Source organism: Ceratotherium simum, chromosome 11 (assembly GCF_057802395.1).
Source record: "Ceratotherium simum simum isolate JZ-2026a chromosome 11, ASM5780239v1, whole genome shotgun sequence".
NCBI lineage: Eukaryota > Metazoa > Chordata > Mammalia > Perissodactyla > Rhinocerotidae > Ceratotherium > Ceratotherium simum.
In genome coordinates this window covers 37,355,551-37,370,067 of record NC_141910.1, presented here as the reverse complement: position 1 = coordinate 37,370,067, position 14,517 = coordinate 37,355,551, and the positions used below count along the sequence as shown (strand labels likewise).

At 50.5% G+C, this 14,517-nt stretch overlaps 1 protein-coding gene across 2 annotated transcripts in view; it reads left to right on the top strand.

Moving 5' to 3' along the window:
• The first annotated feature begins 10,618 nt into the window (after positions 1–10,618).
• Positions 10,619–14,517, top strand: part of PRKCE (protein kinase C epsilon) — a 488,848-nt gene continuing 484,949 nt past the window's right edge. Inside the window, exons 1-2 of one of the 2 annotated variants that reach the window (XM_087436820.1) lie at positions 10,619–11,173; positions 11,377–11,921. In XM_087436820.1, coding sequence (XP_087292946.1) covers positions 11,574–11,921 — 348 coding nt within the window. In that variant the 5' untranslated portion in view covers positions 10,619–11,173; positions 11,377–11,573. Of the gene's footprint in view, positions 11,922–14,517 lie in introns of both variants that reach the window. The other variant, XM_004436690.3, reaches the window with a different exon arrangement.

Sequence of the window (14,517 nt, the reverse complement as noted above, 5' to 3'; positions counted from 1 at the left end):
GGCCCTAAAGTTTAATTCTTATCAGCGTCCCTGTACTTCTGCCTTTGGGGGTAACAAGTAGACCAGCACTGACACAAACATGTATCAGGGTTGATGGGGGAGCAGGGGAGGCCCTTGGAAGAAATGCTGTCTAAGCTGAGCTCCACAGGATGGGGCCAGGAGTCCTGGCAGAGGGAATTATGGGATGCAGGACCCAGGGGAGGGAAAGGGGCTGTCCTGGCTTTCAGAGAGTGGGAGGGCAACACCCTTTCTCCTTCCTTCACTGGACCCCGAGGCACCAAGGACTCTCCCAAAGGGCAGGGCCTTGAGTTGCCACATCCTAGAGGTGACCTGTCCTGGGAAGGACTTTCACGTTTTCTCCAAGCTCCCTGGGAAATCTCAGGTCCCAGGAGAAGGCTCCATGCTTGGTTCCTACATTCTAAGAAGGCAGGCCTGGTGGCTGCGCCTGGCCTGGCTCCCCTGGTTAGCTTATGTTTGCATTTGCAAGAATAAAACGATCCAGAAAAGCTTCCTTTGTCAAAAGTTAACCTGAGGTGCAACAGGTTCAGAGAAAGAAAAGATAGAAGAGATGAGGGAGGAAGAGTGGGGAAAGACTGACTTTTACAAGAAAATCCTTCAGCGAGATAAGAACTTGAGAGACATCTACCCTAACCCAGAGGGGCGTGAAGTTAGCGCCCCCAGGAAAAGGAATTAGCAGGGTCCCCTGGTAGCTCTAGGTCCCTCAGGGAACAAAGGTCGTGTTCTGAATATCTTTATCTCCCTCTGTGCAGCACAGTGCCTGGTCTGCACCCCAGCCAGCACTCCACCCCAGCCAGAGTGGATGGAATGACCTGCACATCCGTGCCGATGTCTCCACGCAGCCCGCCAGCTGCAGCAGCAGCCTTTACCTTGCAGGAAAATGAGGCCTCCTTGGAGACTCAGATTACAGGGAAATTATAGAACAGCCACCCACTGGTGCCTTGAGCACTGCAGATAACGTGGGTAAGGTTGGTCATGGGAGGGAAGCCCCATCTAGGGAACCAGGTTCTGCTCTGGGCTCTGATCCTGTATGCACTTGAGTTCCTTACCTTCTTTTAGTTTGTTACCCCATCTGTAAAATGATAATAATGATATTTGCCCTGACCTTGTGGTTGATAAGGGAGTAATAAAGGAAGGATAGATATAAAAGCTCCCTCAAAAGTTCAAAATACAGAACATTATTACATCTGAAGTCTGTGCCTGGTGACTCACTCACCACCCCACAATGCACTGTAGCATCTCCAAGGTCACTGGGAGGGAGGACCTCGACCAAATTCACCTGTGGGTTAAGAATGGACCCTTTCCCCCCCAGAAAACAACAGGCAACCTCTCCCGTCACACAACGACTCACACCCAAGATGAGGGCAACTTGGTATTTTAATGGGCAGAGAGGGGGAGGAGGCGGAAGAGAACATCTTCTCTAGACACCTGTAGCTCAGCACACTGCTCTCTTTCTCCTGCTTCATCATCCTTATCTGGGCCCACAGATCCACCTGTGTCTCTTTTCACGACTTCAGAGTCCTTGTAGCCATTTTTAACACATAAGATGGGGAAAGAGAGAGGAAAATGGAGAGGGAATCAAATTTGCACTGAGGGTTAACCCAAATGGATCATCCTAATCTCTAGCAAAGGGAGAAAGGACCAAGTGGGAGACACTGCTGTCTCTTCACCAAAAAGCCATGCTCTCCTCTTCATCCTGGCACTCGACTAGACTACATTTCCCAGCCTCCCTTGCAGTTATATGTGGTCATGTGACTAAGTCGCAGCCAATGGGATGCGCGTGATCTGGCCCACAATAACCTCCCAGGCTTGTTCCTCCATGATATTTTCTCCTTCTGGATGGCTCCATTGGTAACAACCCCCAGGGTGACTGTGGAAGCCTGGGAAAGACAGGGTCACCCCTCTGACCTGTTCAACCACGAAATACTGTTAGGAGAGCAAGAAATAAACATCTATTGTGTTTGAGCTTTTATATATTCAGGGGTATATCTGTCAGAGCAGTTCACCTATCCTAATTCAGACTAAGCAGCATAGCCCACAAGTCCTGCCACCTCCAGGAAGCCCATGCTGATCTCTTCCTTCTTTCTACCATCTATACCTCTACCAAATGCTACCTTAGGCTGCTAGTCAATCATTTCATAGGAATGTTAACTAAAATTTAAACTAGGGACTCACATGTTTCTTTTCTATTTTACGCCACGCCTAGCAAAAAGATGCTTAATAGTCATTGGATTAAATCTTATTTTCTTCCCTCTGTGCATTTAGTGGGAAGTTCCTCCCCCAGGAATGCCTTTCTGTTTTTCTCTGCCTCTGATATTCCATGCCCGTGTCCATGCCCAGTTTCCATCTCTCTTCCTCCGTGGGGCTTCCTTTCCCAATCTAGGCCAGTGGTGATCTTTCCTTCCTTCAAAGTTTATGGCACCTATGGTTACTCACCTGATAATTTGTCTAGACAACTTTTGCATTATTATCTTATCTTACTCTGCAGTGTAACTATAAAATAAGGATGCATTTAAGCGATGGGCAGAGGAAGAAGAGGACAAAAGAAACCAAGAAGGAGAAGCCAAGGAGGCAGGAAGAAAATTTGGGGAGATCAGATGTCATGGAAACCAGAGGAAGAGAGCATTTCAAGGAGGGAGGGGAAACAGCAACACATGCTGCCAAGAGAGTGATCCAGCCAAGATGGAGACTCCAAAAATGGGCTTAGCAGGGTGGAAATGACTGGTCCCCTCCATGAGATCTCTCAGTGAGCCTCCTGGCGTGGGCTGAGGAGACAGTGGATAGCAAGAAAATGGAGAAAGTGAGGATATACAACTCTTAAGAAGTTTAGCGATGGGGAGAAGAGGTTTGAGAGGTAGCTGGACAGGAATGTGAGGTGAGAAAGGGTGCAAAATATTTTTTAAGCTGGGTGAGACTTACTGATGGGAAAGAAGTGCAGAGAGGGAGAGGATGAAGAGCAAGGAGCGAGGGGGTGACCAGCAGCAGAGTCCCAGAGAAGTGAGGGTGCGTAATGGATCCAGGACACTCGTGGGGGCCTTAGCTAGAGGGACCTGCTTCCACGACAACTGGTGGGATGGAGGAATGACACTCATCCGTTCTTCCTTCCTAAGTGGTTGTCGGATTTGGTGAAAAGAGTTGAGCAAGCCCTCAGCTGATGGCTTCGGTGTTTTTTCAGAAAAGGAAACCAAGTTATCTGGTGGAACAAGAGGAGAAACCTCTGAGGGGGCCCCAAGCTTCTCCCACTTCCCATACCTCCCATCCTGGGGATGACTTCTCCGGTGGGGTTCCTTGGCCATTTCTCACAACCCTCAGGTCAGCATCAGGAACTGCCTGCAGTCTTGAATCAAGAAAAAGGCCGGTCTAGAGGCCCTCAACATTCCTTTACCTTCGAGTTCCAGCTTCTCAAAAACCTGGACTCCACCTCTTCCAGCTCTATTTTTCCTGAACCTAGCATGGATTTCACTGGCACATAGATAGCCTATTGCTCTAATGTAGTGATAGTGATAGGAACAGAATTCTCAGCTTTGAGAAGCCTAGTTGTTAAAAAAAAAAAAAAAAAAAGACTCAGCAGTTTCTTCGTTCGGCAGGTGCTCGCTGACTGCATCTGTCCTCTGCTCATGATGGGCATGTGGATAAAGCCAATTGTTCCGTGCCATGTGGTCTGCCCCTTGCCCTATCCCCTGGGCTTGTCAAGCAATCCTAGTGCTCCTAGCATTTGGAGCCGGGAGCAGGCGGGCAGCAGAGGAAGGAGAGGCGGTCAGAGCCGCGGGAGGAACCCGGCTGGGCGCACTCGCGTCCACCAGAGGGCGCTGTCGGCTCGTGGAGCCGGGCCCTGCCGCCGTGGGCCCCCAGGTGCCGCCGCGACGCCGCCCAGCTGCGCAGTGACTTCGACATACAGGCTCCGGTGCAGTGGAGCGAACCACCCATCGCCACCGCGCTTTTCTGGGCAAGGGAGGGAGAGACTAACAAGCTTTGTGACACTCTTCTTGTTTCAAAGGGCCATCGTTGTGACAACTATTTATAGAGCACAAAGTTGTACCTAGAGTGTCCAAGATACTGGAGAGTAAGTATTGAAATGAGTCATACTGCGCCTCCAAACTTACCTTTCAGAGAAGTGATAGAATTAAGACAGGTCCAAATAGTAGACTGAGTGCAGGGAGAGGTAAGGGGTATAAGGAGAAGTGAGGAAGCAGTGGGACAGATCAGCGAGTAGAATCTATAGCTTCAGGTGGGGGAAGAAAGGACGGGGCCCACGGAGGATTTGGGCCCCAAAGGGGAGGATTTGCCACTCTACATCACATATTGGTGCAACAGAACCCGTGAGTTTAACCAGTTCTGGTTTTACATTTGTTATACCTAAATGATTGTTATTGGTGACAAAAGGCAATATTCCCTGCCCTGGAGCCCCAGCTCCTTGATGCTAAAAGGTAAATTAGAAGTAGAATTGGATGAACCAAATGTCCATTATGTGTTAGAGATACATAACCTAATCTGAACAGTCAGATCAGTCACTCTGCTAATTGATAAAATGTCCACAGGGAGCCTGTGGAAACAGCTGTTCTGCTTGGTACAGGTATCATAAAACCATATGCCCAAAATACATCTAATTGGTGTTAGGAGAGAAGATGCAAAAATAGAGAAGTTGAGGAACAATAAAGTCCTTTTGTTTTAAAGACACGTTTCACCAAAACAACTTAAGAGAGAACTCTATCAATAGCATAGTCCCTGAGAATTATTATATGTCTATAATATTGTACTGCACTAGGGTGCAGTGGTTTAATTTGGAACCAATAAATTAAAACAAACCTGGACCTTGGATTTACAGAAATTTTGTTGCCAAGGAATTAAAATGTAATTGGAGTTATTATCATTAAATGGCATTGCATTGCTTCCAGCATAACAATGTAGAAAAAACAGGAAACTTACACTAGGAAGTTTAAGAGTTGGTTTTAGACATCTTATTAGTGTTTTCGTTATTTTAAAATTTTTTCTTGTGTGGCAAGTCGGTTAACTTCTCTAGGTCTCAGTTTCCTCATTTAGTAGGGGAATTTAATAATAATAAGGAATATAGACCAAGTGACCACTCAAATCCTGTAGAGTGTAACAAACAAGACTTGGTTCTGTTGTGTCCAAATACCTCCTCAGTGCTGACTTGGTTCTGAACTCACTTGAAGGACCTGCAGGTCCTGGGAGGTTGGATGTATTGAGGGAAGGGGAAAAGGAGCCTAGGTGGCTGCTAGTTCAGATATTAGGCAGGATTCTCTATGTCAATCTGAAGTCTTCTGTATGCAGTGGCCCAGGGCCAGGGGGGGTCAAACAGTCCCACTCTGGTTGTGATCACTGCTACCTCTAAATTCCTACAGCACCATCTGATGGTGCCATTCGTCTGTCATTTACTCTGTGCCACCTTGAGTTATCTTTCTGCACCAGTTATTTGAGGTGAGGGTCTATGGAGTCTTCAGTGCTGTTCACCAGCTATTCCAGGCTCCTTGCCCCTGCAGATGGGAGAACGTCCCAGCCCCCTTGTGGTTGGGGGAGGGAGGACATGTGACTGGTTCTAGCTAACAAGTAGCTAGCAGAAGTGACAGCACTCCTGGTGACTATTTAATTGCCTAAGACTTTTTGCTCTCTGCCTGTGACCGGCTATGTTCCAGATAGTGACTTTTCTGTCAGCCTGGATGCAGGAGTGAGAATGAGGCTGATGCAAAGCAGAGCTCCCAGCTAACCCGCCATGGACTTACAGCGTGCATGAGAAGAAACCTTTGTCATTTTAAGACCTTAGGATTTGATGACTGTTTATTATAGCAGCATGACCTGGCCTATCCCAGCTAATAAAGGGCCATTGTGTGTCATCATCTTTGTTTCCCCAGTGCTCCAAATGACATGGCACTCAATACCGATTGCTAAGTAAATGATGACTGAACTGATCTTCTTATCTCCCTCACTGGAGTAGGAATCACCCCTGTATCTATTCGTCCTCTCCAGAGCACCTGCCCCAGTATTCTGAACATGGGAGGCACTTAGCGAAGACTCATGGATTGATTTATGTACCTAAGAGTCCCACAACGCAGCCCAACATCAAATCCAAAGGAGATGAGGTATGCCATGTTATTTTCCAAATGGTGCCTGAGACAGTGGGGCTCAGCATCAAGAGAACTGAGGAAGGAGGGGCATGGGACCATCTCCTCCCCACATACACCTGTAAGCTCTCTGGGGTTACCTCCGATCCCTCTACCTCCTTGCTGGTGAAGCTTGGTCTCTGAGTCACTGCAACAGAGATCAGAGCAGAGATGGGGCCAAAATAAAAAGACATGGCAGGCCAGACACGGGCCAGCAACAAGAGGGTGGGTGAGGGTGGGGTTAGAAGCGGGGCTGGGACTCAGCCAGGGGCTAGGCCTGGGAGGGCGGACAGAACTCTGGAAGGTTTTTATGTCACTGTGCTGCTGCACATTCCATCCCATCACCCAGGTGGTTGAATTCTGTTCCACGGAGCGTGTGTAGAATATATGACAGACCCTGAGCAGGCAGACCTTTCCAGAAGCCACTAACATTCTATAAATGACAACAACCAGCACAGCAACAAAGACATGAATATTAACATGCTAGTCTAGGTTCTGGCGCCCCTCCCTGCTTCCTTTAGCCAAGCTAAACAATATGCACAGACTGTTTCATTTTTGATCAGATGGACTGTAAATCATCTTCAGACTTGGATCTTCTATCTCTCTAACATCCTGTTTGGGGGTGAGTCTTCTGGGGAAAAATCACAGAAAAGTATTCATCCTGTACAAAATTCCTTTTTTAAAGTATTAACTCTGGTTATGCTGCTTCCCCAACTTTAGGATGATTAGTGTCTCTCAAGGAAAAAGTTCAAACCCATTTGCAGGCCCTAGAAGGCCTTAATTATTTGGTTCCAACCTACCTCACCTCCTCTTACTGCCTGCCAGGTACACCTGGTCACCTACTCATCCCAAACAGCCCTGCTCTTACCCACCTGTGCTCTGTACACTCTGTTCCAGTGGCCTCCAACACCCTTCCCTCTCTTCTTGGCCTCTGGAGGAACTCCTATTGGAAAGCCTGGACGTGCTGGGTGATGCCTTCCTGGCTCCCCCAGGCGAAGGGCTGATCTTTCCTCTGTGCTCTCCCAGGGGCTGGTGCACCCCTATATCTCCCTTCTTATCACACTGTCCCCGGGACTCTTGCTCTATCAGACGTTTTCCCATGAGCCTTAATTTTAAAAGGAGAGGGGTACCATCTCGATATCTTTGTTAAATCCTTATATAATTTTTCTTCGTTTCCTCTTCCCTCTTCCAAAGATTAGAAAATTGCTAGGCCATAGTTGGAATCCAAAGGGTGTTTTACTCAATGTATACACCAATCGCTGTCCTTTCTTTCAGGATTGTGTACAGAGGCCAAGAGAAGGAAGAAGTAGGCAATGTTATGGATTGGAATTTTACATTCTAAACCTTACCCCCTGCAAGGGTTTGTTTTTCTTTTCACATGAAATCTGGAACAGAGGGTTAATTTAGACTCACCGCTCCTCAGGTAAATTTAAGGATTTTCCCCTAAATAAGCTCACAACAGGCATCTCCACGGTGCCCCTGGAGCATACATATTTTCATTCAGCCAAGTTTGAGAGCAGGAAGGTGAGAGATTTATTGAGAAATAAGGATTAATAAGGACAGGAAATTAGCAATGTTTGCATGTAGAGTACGAGCATTCTCCCTTTTTACTTAAACATTCACCCAGAACAAAACAGGTAGTTTGGCCAAGTCTTTTAGTTACCCCACCTCCCCCCCAGATGGAAAGACTTGTCATTGAAAGGAGAGGTCACTGTGGTATTCGTCACCCCTGAGAACTGCAGTCTGATTATTCACATGGTGTGACAAACAGTCTGCTAAGAGGCAGGTGCTGCCTTCCTGTAACCTTACCCCGGTCGCAAGGGAAGGGTGTTGGAAGTTTGTAGGTGATGGGTTTTAAGAATTCCTAGTCACTGAGATGGCAACAGACCCTATCTAATATATATGAGGGTCTTGCCTGGGGAAAGGAGAATGTGATATCATGCAAAAAGTTCAAGTTTAGTGTGTCCTTAATTCTAAACTTATTTCCTGTTTCACAAACTGAAGAGGATGGATTCTGGCCAATGTTTTTCAATCCCGTGTACTTCTCTGTTTGCATGGCCAGATAGGACTCACCCATAGGAAGAGTAGGTATGAAACAGCAATTACTCAAGGATCCCTAACTTCATGAAATCCTTGCCTTTCCAGACTGCCCAACAGAGCAGGGCTGGGGTGAGGCAAAGGAAGCACTCATCTCGGGGACAAAATTTCAGGGCTGCCAATAAACTCAGTAATATAAGTAATATTTTAATGCAATATTTAAATTAAATTTTAGATATGTTCATCCTGGATTTTTACATTAATTTTGCTTTTTAACAAATATTGCATTAAGGGGTCAGTCCAGTGGTGTAGTGGTTAAGTTTGCAGGCTCAGCTTCGGCAGCCCGGGTTTTGCAGGTTCTGATCCCGGGCGCAGACATACGCACTGCTTATCAAGCCATGCTGTGGTAGGCGTCCCACATATAAAAGTAGAGGAAGATGGGCACAGATGTTAGCCCAGGGCCAGTCTTCCTCAGCAAAAAGAGGAGGATTGGCAACAGATGTTAGTTCAGGGCTAATCTTCCTCCCCCAAAAAACAAACAAAAAACATTGCATTAAAATATTGTTTATCTTGATTACTAAGTTTATTGGTACCCTTTAAATTTTGCCCCTTTGTCAAGCATCTCATCTCACTCCAACACTGGCTCTGTTTCCCATATGCATTTTCAGGAGATCAAGTCCTATTTGCTACTGCCTTCCGTCACATGCCCAGTGAAGGGGGAAAAAGTTTAATACAAACAGAGTGGTGGAAGTAAGAAGCAAGGAGGGAAAGTTCTGATGGTCAAAGAAGCAGAAATTAAACAGCAGTGAGATATCTTGCTTGTGCTTTGTCAAACTGACAGATTTTCAAACATACCTCTAGCCGGTGGAAGGGGCCAAGCCAAGTAAGGCATAAGTTTTATATGCTGACTTTTTACATGTGAACGATCTCCATGTTTCCTAAGACTGCATTTCGGCGCTCTCTCTACCGAGCTGCCCCGTTCAACAGGGCGGGCTGCGGGAAATTACTCGTAAACTCCGGAGAGCAGCGACTGCAGGCCTTAGGCGAGGATCTGCCACAATCACTTGGAGACTTTCTGATCATTTTTTGCGACCTGTGTGTTGCACTTGGTATCCCGTTGTTCCAGGGGACTGCTTCCTTCCTCGCCTTTAAGCCTTTAAGCCACAGGCAATGACAACTTTTTTCCACTGAGAAAAAGTGATCCAGAGGTGGGTTTTAAATTTGGTCTACACTAACCAGACTCGCCAGATACAGACTCGGCTTACCACGGTCATTACAAACTGCCTGCCTTGATTGGCACACGGGTGAGGGCCGAGGTTTTCTTTTTCCATTTGCGCAAGCCCCGCTCGCAGGTTGCGGAGACGACCTTTTCCCAGCGCAGTCCTTCGGCCAGCCCGGCCGGGGCGGTACCCGTGCCCCGGGCCTCCGCGCTCTCGGCCCCGCCCTCCCAGGTTCGCGTCCCCTGGCGCAGGGCCGTCCCTCGCCGGGCAGCCGTCCCCGTCCCCGGCTCCTCGCGGAGGAAATTCTTCCCCAGCAGCCCAGGGCTCGCCTCACGTGACCAGCCGCCGCCGCGGCCTCCAGCGAGAGTTTAAAGGTTACGGAGGAAATTAGCTCGGACACGGCCACTCGCCCCCCAGAGGGCGCGCCCCGTTTCCCCGCAGCTCGGACGGCAGCTGTCAGCGCGCTGATCAGAGCCGATGTCCCCCCAAAGGACACAGACAAGGTCCAGAGTAAATATGAAGTCACTTTGTAAAAAATAAACACACAAACCGAGCCGAGGTTCTACCAAGCTTTCACTTGTCAACAAGTTCTTGCAGCCTGAGAGGTCCAGGACAGATCCCAAAGGGGAGAATGCCCCCAAAGAAAGGGGAGAGAGAATAAATGTTTAAAAACTCACACCGAGCCGTGCACGCCCCTCCCCTCCCCCACCATCGTGGAGCAGAGCGTCTCCGGACAGAACGACAGACAGACGGGCCAATACTCCGCAGGCTGCTCTCGCCGCCACGGCCCGAGTGGGGGTGGGGCTGGGGAGGGTCCCGAGTCATCTCCCTCAGTGCGACCCCCGCCACTCCCCACCGCCGGCTCTAAAGACAGTGTTGGCCGCAGAGCCCGGGAGAGATGCGCGGCCCGCTCGACTCCCGGTGGAGACCAAGGACGCGGTATCCACAGCCCGCGGCCCTCGCACCCCCGCCCCAATGCCGCCACTCCCCGGGGTCCCGCGCGGGGTTCCCGCCCGGCTCCCCCGCCCGCCGCCGCGACCCGGGCAGGCTCGCCCGCTCTCCGTCGTCCTCTCCTCGGCTCACTTTTCCCGTATTGCTCCCCCAACCGGCAAAACTTTCTATTTCCCCAAACACAGGAGCGCGCGCGCGTGCACACACACACACATACACACACACACACACTGACGTCTTTTGCGCATTTCCTGCATTAGAGGGAGGGAGACTCGCTCGCACACCGACGGAGGGAGAAGAGACCGAGGCTGAGAGCGGGCGGGCAGCGAGCGGCAGCCGAGAGCGGGGACGCGGGGAGCGCGGCGGGCGGGCGCCGGCGCCCAGGAGGTGGGGCCGCGCCGAGTCGCAGTCCGGCCCCGCCGCCGCGCTGCGCACCGCCCGGTGCCGGCCTGCGCCCCGAGCCCGAGCGGCGGCCGCCCCGACTCCCGAGCCCGCGCGGATGTGAGATTCCGGGCTCCTGGCGCCTCCCGATCGCCGACTGCCGCGCGGCGCTGCTTCGCCCAAGAGGAGGCGGCCGGGCCGGCTGTGTGGCTTGTGGATTTTTAAAAATTTGGCTCCGAGGAGGACCATTTCCTCTCGACATGCATCCCTCCGGATAGACTGAACATCCCTGGGTCCATTCCCCGCCCCGCGCGGTCAGAGGCAGGCGCTGGGTGTGCGAAGAGGATCCGGGTTGAAATCTGCGCCCCCGGTTCTCGTCCCTGCCGGGTCCCACCGCCCCCTCTCCCTCCCGGAGTCGAAATTTCCCGGGGATTATGTTTCGGAAAGGTAGGTAAGCGCCCGGCGCGGCGCCCGCTTCCCCGCAGTCCGGACCCGGAGAGCCAGCGAGGCGGCGAGCCTAGCCCTCGCGGCTTGCAGCGGAGCCGACAGCTTGTCTCCTCTTCTGGAGGTGCTGCTGGTGGTAGGGGGGGAGAGACTTGCTCCAAACACGGACGTCCCCCAGCTCTCCCCCCCTCCTTGTTTTCCGTTAGGAACCCGGCGAGGAAATACATGCACTCGCTGAGAATCGCCCGCGCCAGGGCGCAAAGCTACAAGGTGTAGGGAGAGTGTGAGGTGGGGCGGGAGGGGACCCAGGAGTCCCAGTGGCTCGGAGCGCCGGGGCGTCGGTTCTTCATTCCTGCCCTCGGGGCGGACGGAGTGACCCCGGCCCCCACTCCCCGCCCCGACCATGGTAGTGTTCAATGGCCTTCTTAAGATAAAAATCTGCGAGGCTGTGAGCTTGAAGCCCACAGCCTGGTCGCTGCGCCATGCGGTGGGACCCCGGCCACAGACTTTCCTTCTGGATCCCTACATCGCCCTCAACGTGGACGACTCGCGCATCGGCCAAACGGCCACCAAGCAGAAGACCAACAGCCCGGCCTGGCACGACGAGTTCGTCACCGATGTGTGCAATGGGCGCAAGATCGAGCTGGCCGTCTTCCACGATGCCCCCATCGGCTACGATGACTTCGTGGCCAACTGCACCATCCAGTTTGAGGAGCTGCTGCAGAATGGAAGCCGCCACTTCGAGGACTGGGTGAGTCGGGCGCCTCCCCGTCCAGGAGCCCGGCTGTGGGTTCCCGGGGGAAGACTCTCGGCCTTGGCATTGGTCGTGGGGCGCGGGGACTTATTGCCCTCTGGGGTGTGTGTGTGCAGGTCTCAGTTACCTTGGGAAGCATATTGCACTTCGCAGTTGCGGAGAAGTAGGAATTAGGGCAAGGAAGACGAGACTTGGAAAGAGGGTACGACCCTCTGTCGCCTCCAAACAGCGGGTGCTTCAGGGAGCTCGCAAGCTGGGAGAACCCAGAGCCGCCGGTGCTGAAGGTTGGCGGAGACCTCGGCGCCTTCCGCAGGCGCGTGGTGGGCTGGCTGTGTGTGATTGCGTGTGGGTGGGTTCCTCGGTCCTTGGAGAGGCACGTGTGGCCCTAGACTGAAGGCTTCTTGCACGTCCTGGCTTTGTCCTGCGTACCCGAGTGAGGAGCTGCTTTATGTTTCCCTCCGGGAGGAAGCTAGCTTGTTGCTGTTCTGTTGCATGGTGGTTAGCTCATCTTCTGATATACAGGGAGAAAAATGTTTTCTCCTCTGGGTTGTCACTCCAGGCTTCCAGAAACATCAGCAGAGCTTGTTTGGCCCAGTGCATTGCCCGTCTATCCAGAATGAGGGTTGTATTTTAAAAATGGTTCTGCTTGTGAGTAATTGGAAGTCGTTGCTTTGAATCCTACTTAAAGTTATATTGTTTCCCTGTTTTGATTTTCAAGATACTGTACCATGAGATACTGTTCCTAAGTCTGAGATTGAGTTAATTGATTACATTGTCCAAATATTAGGGACTTGGAAATAGGCCTTACCCATGTACTATCAACCAAATACATTCAACTTGGGCACCCAGAGAAGCAGGGAGACGCAACCTTGTTTTAGCTCTTTTTGGAGGGAAGGTGTTAAATTAGGAAATGGATTTGTGTATTTTCAGATTCGTTACATGTTTCCACCAAGAGCAGGTGTGGCTCTGAGTGTATATGTTTTCAGGGTTCTTTGGTCTACACAAAAAGAGAGCAATTTGATCCTCATGGAGACATGTAGAGGAGTCATCTTCTAATTATTGAAAACAAATAATTTTATGATTGTCCTAGGGTCAGAGGTTGCGTATGAATCACCTTGACATATCACCTTACATATTTTTTCCCAGGAGGTGGAGTTATAGAGGAAAGTAGGAAAAAGCCTATTCTCTTTATGCTCATGGCTGTGATGCAGTCAGCCCGAAACCATGGTTACGGGGCTTACAAGGGAAGCTCCAACAAACCCACCAAGTACAACCCTAGGAGATTTGTGGCTTATACTTTGGGAAGCAGGCAAACCTTTATGGAATCCCAAAGAACACAGTGCCTTTCCATTCCATTCCATTTCAGCGATGCCCCTTACCTCAGCTTCCCTCCTACCACCAGAGTTCCCACTCCTTCCCCATTTCCTTTTCACACATGGTTGTTAGTTTTTTCACTCATGAAAGCAGTGCATGTCTGAGGGGGAGCTGAAGGGATAACTAATTTCAGAGCCAGACCTTAGCTCTAAAACCTGTGGTTTTGAAGTTGCTGTTGTTTTGGAACAGGAAGGGGAAGGAAAAACTGGGACTGTGGCAGTGAGGAGATAGGGCCTTTTGCTGTATATGCATATGAGGGAGTGGGGCAGTGAACCAGAGAGCAGGTAGGATGAACAGCAGGCCTGCTTTGATCCACAAAACAGATCTCGGTTGGAGGGAAGTATCTGCAAGTTTCTGGTGATGCTTTGCTGGGGCCCACCCAAACCCTAGGCGCATCAGGGCACCATCACCACTTTTGAGCAAGTCCAGTGAAGTGTGCAGTAGGTACTAGTCTTGCTTGGTTATCATTCTCTAAGGTTCTCAAATTTATGTTGGACTTGGCCGTAGACCAGATAATCTAGTGCACAGGCAAGTTTTACAGACAAGGACATTGAGTCCCAGAGAAGCTAAGTGGGTCCCTGAGGTCACCTGATGAGCAAAGCGAGGTTTGGAAGTAGGGCCCACACCTCCAGTTGCCCACGGCTTGCCTGGTGGAGAACTGAGCCCCCTGACCTCCAGTCTGTTCTCCCTGCAGGTTTGCGTGCTGTGTCTCCGACGTTTTTATTGTACATAATAATTTAAAGTGCTTTCAAAATCATTATTTCTTTTGCCTTAGAGCAAGCATGCATTAAGTATAACAGCTATTGGACAGATTAAAATATTTGAGATACAAAAAGGCCAACGTCACAGGATGAAGTAGCAGAGCTGGTTCTGTTTGCTCATTGTGTGTTGTTTTCACCAGAGGATTCTGTGGCCCCTCTTGTTCCTCCAGACTGAGGGTGGGGACACATCAGCAGAGGTGACTGGCCCTTGGAAACAGACAACTTGCACCTGGGCTGACTAAGGTCACCTTTCCCATTCTCATGAGCCAGGGGACACCCACAGAATCACACCTTTGAGTAGAATCTCCCAGGCTCCGGCCTCTGGGCTCTTTACCTGTCCATGATGAAGAGATACGCCCTTTCTCAGGTGTGGCTAAGAAATCGGGCTTGAAGTAAGGAGATGTGGAGGGCGTGGAACAGCTGCTTCTCTCTTTGCTGTAGAACATCTCATTCAACTG